The 15181-nt window shown below is 43.6% G+C and overlaps 1 protein-coding gene across 1 annotated transcript; it reads right to left on the bottom strand.

Moving 5' to 3' along the window:
* Window positions 1-229: 229 nt before the first annotated feature.
* LOC105029279 (filamin A-interacting protein 1-like) lies at window positions 230-13933 on the bottom strand. The gene is given in 3 exon segments (XM_010902543.4): window positions 230-2043; window positions 6862-9589; window positions 13628-13933. Coding segments are annotated over 3 exon segments (2913 nt in total). The 5' UTR covers window positions 13666-13933; the 3' UTR covers window positions 230-1896.
* Window positions 13934-15181: the final 1248 nt, after the last annotated feature.

A 15181-nucleotide genomic window follows, 5' to 3' on the forward strand; every position in this document is an offset into this window, starting at 1 on the left:
TGTTGGGTAACTTGGGGGAAAACAGCCCCCTTAAGGGAATTGTGTATATTTTGACTCAAAAAATCTGATTTTATATGAACATATTGACAATAGTCAGACAAATACATTTAGAAAAAAAAGACTGGGCAGAATGATTCTATTTTATTATAACTTAATCAAATGGCAAACCATGTAAATGGGGCGTTTTACCCCACTATCGGGGTAAAATGCCCCTCACTATAGGGTAAAATCTTGATAGCAGTATTTAAATGAGTGAACAAAAAAATATTTACCATATATTGCACATTCCAATATCCAAAGGCAAAGAGCTATGTATAACATATTATTACAATTTCAAATATTTTGCAAAAACAAATAAACCGAATAGAATAGGAATAAACGTGCTGCCTCCTCATAGTGTGATACCTAAACATATTCACTGTGAATGGTCTCGCAAGCCTACGTTTGTATTTACATTTAGGCAGGCAATTCGGATGACTCTCCACGCATTTGTTAAAGTCCTCTTGTTTGAGTTACGTTACAAATCGAAATGTCACATATTGTTTCTCAGCGGCCCAGAAATTCTTTCTTAGTCCTTCTTGAAACGTTTGTTGTTTTTCTATAATTTTCGCATGAAACAGTAATAGGTGACTTTTGCTTAGGGGTCTTTCGATGTATAGTTGCTTTAAATTGTTTGGTATTGTTGCTTATCCACAATGTTTAACTTACACTTCCGGTTAAACAGTTCGTAATGTCAGAGTCATGTGATTGTGAACAACCAGAAGTCACAGGCAACCAGCGGTAGTTTTGGATTTGAAGATGGGAGACGATTTAGGCAATGATTGGTGGGAACAAAGGGACACTACAGGTAAATTGTACTTTTTTTTATAGAAGCTGGTTATATCGGTGTGCCTTTGGTTGAGCAAATTACCGGCCCATCATGGCGCTCAGTGTTCTTACGAGTGCTTGCTAGCTAGTTTGCAAACGATACTCCCACGCTTGGCTATTCTGTCCATGTTAGGAAGCTCTTAATACGAGCTACACGAAGCTATTGCTGCTCTGTCCTGACTGCAGGCTTCTGTATTTCATGTAGCAAACCAGCTGTGTTTTCATAAGATTAATCAAGTTTACCAATACAACGTGTCTCATCCACGTGTGTTTCCGAATGTTTTAAAAAAATGAAGGAACTCGATTACCTGACCGAAGTGTATTGTGGTAGTTGAAGTTATACTCGTTTCTAGACCTGTAACGCAGAAAATAGTGTTCTCCCGTGATTATTTTTAATTTTTATTACTGTCATTTGAACTACGTACATGTACAAATGCGAACGTTCTCCCTTTGAGGACATAGTCGTTTCTGACAGGGACATTGTGTATTTCTTTCCGCTAACAGGTCTTTACCAATATCTCTGTTACGGTGCTTTCACGTCATTGACCACTAGAGGGTAGTACAGTGATGCTGGTTTTCTCATTCCATCAAGGTTATTCAAATCCTTCCCTACTAGGTCTGGATCCTGCTGGTTTTATGTTGTCCCTCGTCATTAATTGCAACTACTTGCTGTCCCAGGTCTAAATAAGTCATTAGAGAGTTTAGGTCCAGAATTTAATTTGAGATCTCTAGAAGACGTTTTAGGAACATACATTTCAGTAGAACAGAAAATTGACAGATAAACAGTTGCACACAGTGGCATAAAATGCCTTATTAATTTACACAGCATTTGGAAGCATTTGGCCTCAATGATTTTGGCATCTGTAGTGTTTTTGAATTTTAAAGCAGTGTACAGCAGTATTTGTCACAAAATCCTTTTATCCAGCCTGAAACTCCAAACCCCATTTCTGTCTGAAATGCACTGAACCATTTCCACTAAATAGATCACATCTGTAACTGTTGCGTTGCTCAGAATCTCTGTCTGAACATTCAGTGTTTTCCCCAGAGTTTAGAGCAAGGCTGCTGTCCTTTGTTCTGTCCTGTGTTAGCAGTGCTGTTTGTCCCTCTTGGGGTGCCATAGCCTTGAGGTTTTGGGATCCTAGTGGTGCCGGGCTTCCGAAACTCTTCCACTGGAACCTGACAGAAGGAAATGGAATCATGTCATTCAGCTGTTCAGGACAAGTTATAAGACCCGGAGTATACAAACAAAAATGTAGACATGGGGAGCCGAAGGATTTCTGCCCTGAAATGAATAAATACTCAACGGCCACTTTATTAGGTTCACATGTTTGTTAAAGCAAACAGCGAATCTTGCTGCTGAATGTCAACATATGTATTGAGCCTGCAGACAGGGTCAAGGAGGTTTAATGGTTGTTCGGCCAAATGTTAGAATAGGGAAGATGTGTGATGTAAGCGACTTTGACAGTGGTATTATCGTGAGTGCCAGACATTGTGGCTCCAGTATCTCATAAACGGCTGACCTCCTGGGATTTACAGAGAATGATGTGATAAACAAACCATTCAGTCAGTCCCAGTTGTGTTTGAACACCTTATTAATCAGAGAGGCTGGAGGAGAGTGGACTCGTTCAAGCTGACAGAAAGACCACAAGTACTGAAATAACCACTGTTGTCTGTCTGTCTCCGCCTCCCCGTCTGTCTGTCTGTCTCCGCCTCCCCGTCTGTCTGTCTGTCTCCGCCTCCCCGTCTGTCTGTCTGTCTCCGCCTCCCCGTCTGTCTGTCTGTCTCCGCCTCCCCGTCTGTCTGTCTCCGCCTCCCCGTCTGTCTGTCTCCGCCTCCCTGTCTATTCATCTCCATGTAATTGTAACTTATCTGTGTGAGAGAATTGTATTTCTGTTGGTCTCTCTGAAGTCATAGTCCCGTGGGGACGTTGTCACGCCAAATCGGTTTGCGTAGTCACAGTGATGTCATCAGCACAGGAGACCCTCCATGTTTGTCATCTTCCCTTACGGCATGTTCCTGTAATGTTATAGGATAGGATATAGGCCTACTGCAGGATGTAGGCCTACTGCAGGATGTAGGCCTACTGCAGGATATAGGTCTACTGCCGGATATAGGCCTACTGCCGGATATAGGCCTACTGCCGGATATAGGCCTACTCTACTGCAGGATATAGGCCTACTGCCGGATATAGGCCTACTGCCGGATATAGGCCTACTGCCGGATATAGGCCTACTCTACTGCAGGATATAGGCCTACTGCAGGATATAGGCCTACTGCCGGATGTAGGCCTACTGCCGGATGTAGGCCTACTGCCGGATGTAGGCCTACTGCAGGATACAGGGCCTACTGCCGGATGTAGGCCTACTGCAGGATGTAGGCCTACTGCAGGATGTAGGCCTACTGCCGGATATAGGCCTACTGCAGGATATAGGCCTACTGCCGGATATAGGCCTACTGCAGGATGTATATATGGCCTAATGAATACCTGCATGCTAAAACCACTATGCTCACCATGTCAAGCTCCTCTTACCTGTTACACTACGTAACACTGAGTGTGTTGAAATGTACTTGCCGGTTTAAAGGTTGTTCTGATTACGGTAATGAAATAATGCTGGCGTGTTTCCTGACCAGTGTTGTCCTGAGGTACATCCAGGGGCATCCAACACTTACACTTAAGGTCCGCTACTTTACATTTGAAAAGGTCTCCTTGAAATAGATCTGGTTGGAGAGAACATTTTTCCATAAAGATTAGCTATGACCTTCCCTTTCCTTTAGTGAGTAGACTGTACACATTTCCTCTCAGACGCACACAGACTCTCTACAGGTATATGCTCATGCTGGGTTTGTGGTGTGATACAGATTCATTGGTGATGACGTGAGCCTGTGAACACTGATCCAACTGAACACTTTTATGCTGCTTTTTTTCCCTGTTAATCTCTGTTGTGAGCCTCCAATTCATGGTAAAATTCTCTGTATTAAGGTCTCACATAGTAAAATACCCAACTTAAAGCTATTTTCAAACAATTAGAATTGAGATTATGTAGCCACTTTGAAATGAATGAAATTAGACCATTGAAGAAATATACAGACTAGGCCAAAAAATTATTATCCTTATAAGATTGTCCAAATAATAAACATAAATCCATAACCCTTAGTTAAGTAGACCCAGGAACAGCAAAAATCTGACAATACTTTTTTAATGGTTTGTTAGTCAAATTCACACAGTAAATAAAAGGCACTGTGCAGAAATGTGAGACTATAGAAGCAGGTGATGAAGGCATTGTATGTACATAGTCATTGAGGTGAGATCACACAAAATTACATGATGAAGTGCTTTTTCTGCCCATACTGTCTGATAGAAAAAAAATATTCTAGTAGTATTAGTAGTAGTATTAGTATTATTAATGGTAGTAGTATTATGACCTGGCTGACACGAACTAAGTTCCTGACACCAGGCTAAGTATGGTCTCACTGGTCTAGATAGGAGCCTATTGTTACTGAAATATTTTCTCATCGCAAGCCCCCTCATCAGTTTTCTACGGCAGTGATTTTGGAAACATGTAATCATGACAGGTTAGTTTCGTGGGGCAGTGGTTTGGTAAAAAAGAGCAGAATTAATTACATTTGAAGTGATATCCAACTAGACTTTAGATGAATCAGCTTGATATCCAACCAGCAGCTAATTATCAGCACCTCTTGCCGACAACATCAAAACACCCTTTCCAGTGTCTGAAGTCTGGAGGGTTTAGAGGCTGGTGTCAGCCACACTGGTAATACTGGGATGATCTGGCTCTTTAGACATGCTAGTTTGGGCTGATTCTTTAAATGTGCAAGGAACTGGTTGGCAATGTGAGTATGGGGTGGAAAGAAAAGTAATTGGTTAGATACTTCTGGAACGATGGGAAACCTGGATCAACCGTGTGATGCTGAATGACAACCGGAATGTGATTGGTTGATCATCTGCTAGTGGAAGCGCTATGTCCCTACATAAGATACCGTTGTGCTCATAAATTTGGGCATTGATTTTGAAAATATGAAGGATCATGCAAAATAACTATTTTATTTAAGGATAGTGATCATATGAAGCCATGTATTCTCACATAGCTGTTTGGCTCCTTTTTAAATCCTAATTATAACATTAATCACCCAAATGGCTCTGTTCAAAAGTTTACATACCCTTGAATGTTTGGCCTTGTTACAGACACACAAAGTGACACACACAGGTGAAAATGGCAGTTCAAAGTTAATTTCCCACACCTGTGACTTTTTAAATTGCAATTAGTGTCTGTGTATAAATAGTCAATGAGTTTTCTAGCTTTCTTGTGGATGGACTGAGCAGGCAAGACACTGAGCCATGGGGAGCAGAAAATTACTGTCAAAAGACCTGCGCAACAAGGTAATGGGACTTCATAAAGAAAAAAATAAATATCCAAAGCCTTGCAAATGCCAGTCAGTGCTGTTCAATCACTTATTAAGAAGTGGAAAATGTGAGGATCTCTTGATACCAAGCCAAGGTCAGGTAGACCAAGAAAGATTTCAGCCAGAACTGCCAGAAGAATTGTTTGGGATACAAATAAAAACCCACAGGTAACCTCAGGAGAAATTCAGGCTGATCTGGAAAAAGATGTTGTGGTTGTTTCAAGGAGCACAATATGACCATACTTGAACATAAATGAGCTGCATGGTCAGAAAGAAGCTTTTATTGTGCCAATGCCACAAAAAAGCCTGGTTACAATATGTCTGACAACCCCTTGACACGCCTCACAGCCTCTGGCACACTGTTATTTGGAGTGACGAGACCAAAATAGAGCTTTATGGTCACAACCATAAGCTGTATATTTGGAGAGGGGTCAACAAGGCCTATAGTGAACAGAATACCATCCCCACTGTGAAGCATGGTGATGTTTTAGGGGTGTGTGAGCTCTAAAGGCACAGGGAATCTTGTGAAAATGTATGGCAAGATGAATGCAGCATGTTATCAGAAAATACTGGTTGACAATTTGCATTCTTCTGCACGAAAGCTGAGCATCGTACGCTCTTGGACTTTCCAGCATGACAATGACCCTCCAGTGGTTACAGCAGAAAAAGATGAAGGTTCTGGAGTGGCCATCACAGTCTCCTGACCTTAATATCATCGAGCCACTCTGATCTCAAACATGTGGTTCATGCAAGATGACCAAAGACTTTGCATGACCTGGAGGCATTTTGTCAAGATATATGGGCAACTAATACCACCTGCAAGAATTCGGGGCCTGATAGACAACTATTACAAAAGACTGCATGCTGTCATTGATACTAAAGGGGGCAATACACAGTATTAAGAATTAAAGGTATACAGACTTTTGAACAGGGCTCAGTAAAAACATTTCTGTTGCCATGTTTTGTTTTTAAGATTGTGCCATTCTGTTATGACCTACAGTTGAATGTAAATCCCGTAAGAAATAAAAGATGTGTTTTGCCTGCTCACTCATGTTTTCTTCACAAATGGTACATATATTACCAATTCTCCAAGGGTATGCAATCTTTTGAGCACAACAATTAATTCATTTTCAATATTTCTTAAATCACATGAAGAATCTTAACCACATTCAAATTATCACAAACAAATTACCTTTCTGATATTAACTAGGATTTCTATAAAAAAAAAATAGCAAGATAAAACGTAGTAATTTTTATATGCGTGAATTCCTTGCATAGAGTGGATGAACATATTTCTATAGCAAGAATGATACATTTTAATAACCAGAGCTTTCTTCATAGATCCGTGCTGCATTCAATACTTCAAATGCTGTTAAATCCTCCTGAAATGGCCTCAGGCGAGCAGCTCTATGCCAAAGCCAGCATCGCCATCTGGATTTTTTTGTGAGTTGCAGACATACTCTTAGGGTTGGGTAAGGGGAACTAGTTCACCTGGGGCTGCGTCTGGCTGGATGCATTTGAATCATGATGGCTGTTTGAATCATGATTGCCATTTCAGTCGCAGGGGCCACTTACTGTAATATGTGACTGTCGTGTGATAGCGGTTTTGGCAGGGGTGATGGTGATGCTACTGGTGATCTTGCTGCTGCCTTTGACATGGCAACCATTGGTAATCACCGGTGTCCTTGCCCCTCCCTTAGGGGTGTGGCATGTTCCAATAGACTGGTTCTGGGTTATACCACTGATGGACTGGATACAGGGGCTCCCAAGGTGGATGTGAATCTTATTGTCCTCTGTTGTGATGATGCTGGGACCAGTGCAATTGGACCTCGTGATCTGACAGCTGTTTTGCTTTTCCGGACCCACCCGGAACACGGCTTGGCGTATGACTTCTGTGCTTTCCAGTGATCCAGTACTGACGGTTACCATCTGGATAGGTGAGCCTGTGAGGTCAGGTGACACTGATCCGGAAGAGTCTGGCGGTAGGACCATGGTGGGAGTCATGCCGGGTGGGGAGACCGGCTCTGAGCATGGGGAGTGCTTTGATCTGGCCACTGGGGAGATGGCTGCGTTCGGGATAATGGTGATTCTCTGTTTTGGTGAGGCTCCGCTGGTGGGGATGACCGCGGTGCTGGTGTATGATGTGGCGTTGTCAGCAGATGAGCTACTGATCTCAAGTGTGGCTGTGTTAAGCCCATGTTCAGGTGTCACCTTGATGTGTAAGGGCTGCCCGGCTGCACGTGCAAGCATCACCTCCCCTTTTTCCTTCAACAGGTTGCCTTTAATGGGAGGCTGATTGTCCTTCTCTGTGGGTGAAGGTATTCTGATGCACCTCACGTTGTTTTGGTGATCCAAGCTTTCAGTGTTGTTCAGTGTTGTTGAGTAGCACTGATTGGGGACGCAATTCTTGTTTTGCTTTGGATCCTCTCCATCGATCTGCTCATGGAGTCTACTGCCGAGCTCCAGCGGAGCCAAACCCATGTTGTTTGGGAGGGTGTATGTGGGCTCTGTCTGCACCTCCTTAGTAGACAGGAGGAGGTCTGAGAAGCGTCTTCCAGTTATGCCTGGCCGGAGGCTCTTGCTGAATTGTCTGTACCTCTCCACCTCATGGGTCAGTCCTTGCATCTCCCTGGCAAGCTCTCTGTTCTTAACCTCCTGCTGGGTCAGGCGCTTCTTCAGGGTGGAACTGTCCATCTGCACACGACAGAGGGACTCCTCTGTTACCATAAGCTTCTGTACCTTCTCTTTGAGAGCCTCCACCTCCCTTCTAAGGAGGACAGCCTTGACCTGCTCTTCCTGGAGTCTCCTGAGAAGTTGGTGCTCCTGGTTGTTTTCTTTCTCTCCCTGCTGGTACTTGGATAGTTCCCTCTTGGACTCCTCCAGCTCATCTGCCAGGGCCCTGGCTCTTTCGTGCTCCTTGGACCACCTCTTCTTCAGGGACTCAAAGTCTTCCTCTGCCTTCATCAGCTCACTCTCCACCACTCCCTTCTGCATTAGTCTTCTTCTCAGTCTAGCTACCTCCTGGGTGAGTTCTTTTACTTTGTTGTCATCCTGTTGGTAACAGTGATTAGTTTTGACCAAAAGGGGGCTCTTCATTTCCTGACTGAATTCCCCCCTTTTGACCTCTATGACCTCAATCCCTTTTTTCATGGTGGTAACTCTACTCTGCAAATCTCTGGTTTTATCCTCCTCCATCCTCAGCCTCGACCTTAACTCGTCCCGTTCTTTAGCCACACTCTGAATCCTTTCCTCCAGCTCTGCTTTAGACCTCAGAGCACTGTGGCTCTCCTCAGTTAGTTTATCTGTGGCTGTTGACATACTGTGACGCTCCCCCAGTTGTAGATTGTCTGTCTTCTCTTGAAGTTTCTCCTCTGTCCGCCTCAGTCTCTCTGCCATGTTTTTCCTCTCTTCGACCAGCACCACTGTGAGTGTTCTCAGTTTGGCAAAGTCCTGTCTCAAGGCCAGCTCTGATCTTTCCATCTGGCCTTCATTGGCTTCCAGTTCCCTCACCCGCTGCCTGAGGGTTTCCAGCTCTGCAGACAGCTGCTTAATGCTAGCCCTCTCCTTATCTAGGCTGCCCTGCAGAGCGTCGCACTCCCTCTTGCTTTTTCCCAGAGCCTCTTCCAGTCTGTCCAGGTCGCTGATCCGGCCGTTAAGCTTGTCCACCTCTGCCTTCAGGCTGCGGCTTTGGCTAGACTCCCTCCCCAGTTTGCGGTCCAGGTCCCGGCATTGGTCTCCCATGCGGACCAGTTCCTCGTCTTTTCCTTCCATCTCCACCACCCTCTTCCTCAGCTGTTCCACCTCTGACAGCAAGCCAGGGCTTGTTGCACACCGGTCTCCCCTGTGACTTAGCCTGTCCCTCAGCTCTTGCAGTTCCTCCTCAGCCCTCTGAAGGGCACCCCTGGTCCCATCCAGCTTGTCTAGTTGTTGGCTGAGGATGGCCAAACGCTGACGCAGCTGTTGATTCTGGGCATCTTCATTGGCCAGCTTGGCTGTCATGGCTTCCTGGTTGATGTGGAACTAGGTAACTTGCTTGCGTAGCCCCGCCTCCAAATGAAGGACTTTCAACTCCTCACCCTTTGCCCTTGACTGGGTGGAGTTCAGCTCTTGTTGGGCATGGGGGGCAATGTCCTTCAGTGCCTGGATGCGTTTGCTCTGCTGGGAATGCTGATTTGTCATGCAATGCTGTTTGTCAATGACCAGCAATGCAAAACACTTGAACTTTAAAGCAAAAACCTCTGATTCATGATCCTCCTCCTTTCTTTCCCAGCAGGCTTTCTCCTGGTGAAGCAGTAACTTCAGTCTGTGAGAGAGACAACAGTTTTATTTAAAGGGAAATGTTGGGTTCACAGAGATGCAACACAAAAGTCTACCTGTTGCAGATTTATGAGCATTTATGAGTCTTGTGAAAAATTACACCCCATGGAAAGCTGACGTTTTTGTAAATATTTGGACAGATGGATATTGAAGCAATATTCAAAGCACATGAATTGATAAAAGTAACCTAATTTAACAAATCACACAAACATTTCTGCGATTAGAATGAACATAAATATACGTTTTCTTTAGTCCACCCCTACTTTTACTGTTATAAAAATTGGTTATATTAGAATCAGGTTCACCAAAACACAGGCACATCAATAGAAACTTGGTCTTCACCATATGTGAATGTGGTAAGACATCATGCCAAGGTCAAAAGACCTATCTGAAGCCCTCAGAAGAACAATTATGGATGCCAATGAATCTAGTAGGGGTTACAAAGCCATTTCAAAGCTATTGGAAGTACATAATTCCACTGTACGATGGATTGTCTACAACTGGAGAGTGGTCCTGACCACTGGCAATCTACTAGGTACAGATCGTCCTACCAAATTCAAGAGTTTACCGAAAAATGATCATATTGGTCTTTAAGGACCCCAGGATAATATCAAGGGATTTACAGACTTCTCCTACCGCAATCAATTTTATTGTGCATGACTCAACTGTCAGAAAGAGACCACACAAACTTGGGTGGTCTAAAATGAAGAAACCTCTGCTCTCAAAAAATAATGTCAAGACACAACTAGGGTTTGCCAGACAACACCTGAGTGAAAATGAAAACTACTGGAACATGTGCTCTAGATAGATGAGTCAAAGGTGGAGTTGTTTGGCCTCAATGCCAGACTTCATGCTTGGCAAAAACATAACATGCCTTTTAACAAAACAAACCTCATACCAACCGGAAACCATGGAGTCGGTGGCATTATGGTTTGAGGCTGCCTCAAGGCCAACTTGCCATCATTAGGTCAACCATCCTCAACATGGATCTGGCAACTGGACAATGATCCAAAACATACAAGCACATCTACAACAAAAAGTAATGTAGGGCTATGGAATGATAGAATCAAAGCCCAGATCTTAATCCTATCGTCTGGGGGGACTTGAAGTGGACTGTGTGTGCAAGAAAGCCCTTGAACATGACACAGTTTAAGCAGCACTCAAAAGACAAGTTGGCAAAAATTCCTTCCAGTCGATGTCAGAGGGGGATAGACAGTTACAAGAAACCATGACATTATTTCACCAGCTATTGAAGCTACGGGTGTACTTATTTTTTTAGAAACTTCAAGTATAATTTCTTGCATTAGGTTACCTTTCTGTCAAAAGTGTTGAAGCAAAGATTACATATCCAAATATATATTTTTTTACATTCAGTTGCACGAAGATGTGAAAATAGCTGCCAGTATTGGTCACAACTGAATGCCATGTTTCTCTATGTAGAAGCCCCTCTTACACACACACACACACACACACACACACACACACACACACACACACACACACACACACACACACACTATCCTGTGTCAAGTACAACAGACTGCTGTAGTGAGCTAATGTTCAGACAGGATATGTACCATGTCCATGACCAAAACATCATTTCCTCCCTGTTCCATGGCTCTCCTTACTCTCTCCAGGAACAACTCCTCCTCCCTGTTCCATGGCTCTCCTTACTCTCTCCAGGAACAACTCCTCCTCCCTGTTCCATGGCTCTCCTTACTCTCTCCAGGAACAACTCCTCCTCCCTGTTCCATGGCTCTCCTTACTCTCTCCAGGAACAACTCCTCCTCCCTGTTCCATGGCTCTCCTTACTCCCTCCAGGAACAACTCCTTCTCCCTGTGCTCTACTGGCATGTGTTCCTACTAGTTCCTCCCCTGGCCTGCTGGCAGTTGCCATGATGTTTTAACTGGCATTAGAAATGGTGTCCTTGGCTGCGAGCAGACGCCTAATGAAGGTGATCCTCTAGCCTGTATAAAACCCCCTTAATGAAGGTGATCCTCTAGCCTCTGTATATCCTCTTAATGAAGGTGATCCTCTAGCCTCTGTATATCCTCTTAATGAAGGTGATCCTCTAGCCTGTATAAAACCCCCTTAATGAAGGTGATCCTCTAGCCTCTGTATATCCTCTTAATGAAGGTGATCCTCTAGCCTGTAAAAAACCCCTTAATGAAGGTGATCCTCTAGCCTGTAAAAAACCCCTTAATGAAGGTGATCCTCTAGCCTGTATAAAACCCCCTTAATGAAGGTGATCTTCTAGCCTCTATAAAACCCCTTAATGAAGGTGATCCTCTATAAAACCCCTTAATGAAGGTGATCCTCTATAAAACCCCTTAATGAAGGTGATCCTCTAGCCTCTATAAAACCCCTTAATGAAGGTGATCCTCTAGCCTCTATAAAACCCCTTAATGAAGGTGATCCTCTAGCCTGTATAAAACCCCCTTAATGAAGGTGATCTTCTAGCCTCTATAAAACCCCTTAATGAAGGTGATCCTCTATAAAACCCCTTAATGAAGGTGATCCTCTATAAAACCCCTTAATGAAGGTGATCCTCTAGCCTCTATAAAAACCCCTTAATGAAGGTGATCCTCTAGCCTCTATAAAAACCCCTTAATGAAGGTGATCCTCTAGCCTCTATTAAAAAACCCTTAATGAAGGTGATCCTCTAGCCTCTATTAAAAAACCCTTAATGAAGGTGATCCTCTAGCCTGTGTAAAACCCCCTTAATGAAGGTGATCCTCTAGCCTCTATTAAAAAACCCTTGATGAAGGTGATCCTCTAGCCTCTATAAAAACCCCTTAATGAAGGTGATCCTCTAGCCTCTATTCCAGATTTCAACATGCATAATCACTTTTGGAAACATATCGAATGCATGCTATACCCATAGTACAAATGTAAGGTCTTTCATTCAAAGCTTTAAGCCTTTTAATGAACATTAGGCATGTCCCAGGACCTAAATTCTAATGAGCATTGGAATTTGTGCGTGCGTGTGCGTGCGTGTGCATGCGTGTGTGTGTGTTCGCATTAAGAGAGAGGCCTCAAATACGACCTTATTTTACAGAAAACTACTGTAGTTTGACAAACATTACTAATAGCAAATTGCCAGAGACCTCCCTATGTTAGATGATGGTGCTTTTTTGTCAGTATGGTAATGTGATTAGATGCGCTACAATACATTCGATTTGACCTACTGTACCAGACAAAATGTTTGGACACACCTACTCATTCAAGGGTATTTTATTTATTGTTACAGGTACTGTATATATTCCACATCTTCTCAGACTTTTGCAGAAAAAGTATATAATGGATTTGTGCCCAGAATTGCACTGCGATGTTGTCAGATTGATCCATCATACGGTGAACAACTATAAAAACAAACAAAAATTCCTTCATGCGGCTTAAAGCAGGTTTCTGTTTGATTGACATACTAAAAACAGTATCGTCTGATCGTTCTTTAATCTTCTCACAGAAAATTCCAACTGACTTAATCACCAAAATGGTTCGGGAATAACTTGGCTTTGATCCTACCTGATCTGTATTGTGGGTAAAGTCTCAGTTCAAATCGTATTCCCTCTGGTTTGTTGCGCTCCCCCAGCAGTGTGGACATTCCAGGCTGAACCCCAGCATTATGAGAAGTGATCTCCTCCAGCCAGACAGCACCGTCTTACAGGCCATTACATCATCGTCATCAAGACCTTATAAGGAGCGCTCTGATGTACTGTGTGTGTGTGTGTGTGTGTGTGTGTGTGTTGGATGAACTGAAAATGATTGACACAGACTATACAAAACAGCATTGCCAGCATTGAGTTGGTATTGTTTAATATGATAAGTAACCATTACTGGATATGAGAATCCAGTAATTAAATTCTGTTTTTTTAAACGTGTGAAAGGTCTACAACAACCAAACAACTAGTAAGATAGTAGGTTAAATAATAATTAATAAAGAACTATGAGGATGTCTCCAGCTCATGCCTGTCTGGAAACCAACTTTTTTTCAATCCAGATTTCGCTGTATTTTTTACTCACATTTTTCTAAAAGGTCTGCCACACTGTAACTCCTGCATTGGGAGTTGTCATCAATCATGGAGGGAATGCTTCTCCTTGAAGTCTATGGAAGCTGCTGTAATGTTACATTGCAAGGCGGCGTTCAGTGCCAGCAGATATGTCAGTTGCACAGTCCCTGTCCCTACACAGGACTGAACATTAGCAGCCCGTATCTGGACTGGTAAAAATAGTCTGACGACGGGAGAGTTCGTTCTGCATCGCTGGTTGCCATAGCTGCAGAATTCTAAATACCTGCAGGTCACATGGTAGAACAGGACATCGGTGGAACACGACGTGTGTGTGTGTGTGCGTGTGCGCATGTTGAAATATGTTATTTTTGCAGCTGATGGGAAGGAGGAAGTGTACTCTGCCAGACAGGAAGTGAAACCTTACCCTCCATCTCACTTCTAACAAGTTACTTGGCGACTGTCACATTAGTATACAGTGCACACGGCTGTGTGTGTGTGTGTGTGTGTGTGTGTGTGTACAGTGCACACGGCTGTGTGTGTGTGTGTGTGTGTGTGTACAGTGCACACGGCTGTGTGTGTGTGTGTGTGTGTGTGTGTGTACAGTGCACACGGCTGTGTGTGTGTGTGTGTGTGTGTGTGTACAGTCCACACGGCTGTGTGTGTGTGTGTGTGTGTGTGTGTGTGTGTGTGTGTGTGTGTGTGTACAGTGCACACGGCTGTGTGTGTGTGTGTGTGTGTGTGTGTACAGTGCACACGGCTGTGTGTGTGTGTGTGTGTGTGTGTGTGTGTGTACAGTGCACACGGCTGTGTGTGTGTGTGTGTGTGTGTGTGTACAGTGCACACGGCTGTGTGTGTGTGTGTGTACAGTGCACACGGGTGTGTGTGTGTGTGTGATAGGGGGGTTCTAGCCTATGTGCCTGATAACCAGACTGGGAGATGACATCATATGTGCACACTTAAGACATGCTCCTGCTCTCACACACGCACACAATTTCACAAACACACACACGCTTGTTGGACATGAACCCATCTATATCCACACTGTCCCTCATTCACACAAAGAATGATGCACATGGCATCCTCTGTTTTTCCTGTGGGATCTGTTTGTCTGGAGGAGCGCAGCTTTGTTGCCAATCACTGGTTAATGTTCTCTGAGGAAGTAAACATGTTCCTCCCTCTCCTTTACAGGGAAAAAAAAACCTCAAGTCCCTAATTAAGGGTGAAATCTGTCCCTTGTGACACGCCTTCCAAACGTACTCTGGAAATGTCTTTTTTTAAACAAGGGATAGTTGGTGTGTGTCCCTTGTCTGTTTGTGTGCATGTTCGCAAACTAGTCAGCAGGGATGGAAATTAAATTTTTTGTCCACCGGCCACTGTGGCTGGTGGATTTCAAAATCTACCAGCCACTCAATGTTTTTACCAGCCACTTTCTTGTTTTTAACCAACAAGTCAAAATACAATCTTGAGAATAAACTCATTAAATATCGAGATAAAGTCGTCGTGTTTCGAGAAAAAACTCGTTATATTTCGAGAAAAAAGTCTAAATACAATCTTGAGAATAAACTCA

This window comes from Esox lucius, chromosome 16 (assembly GCF_011004845.1).
Source record: "Esox lucius isolate fEsoLuc1 chromosome 16, fEsoLuc1.pri, whole genome shotgun sequence".
Taxonomy (NCBI): domain Eukaryota; kingdom Metazoa; phylum Chordata; class Actinopteri; order Esociformes; family Esocidae; genus Esox; species Esox lucius.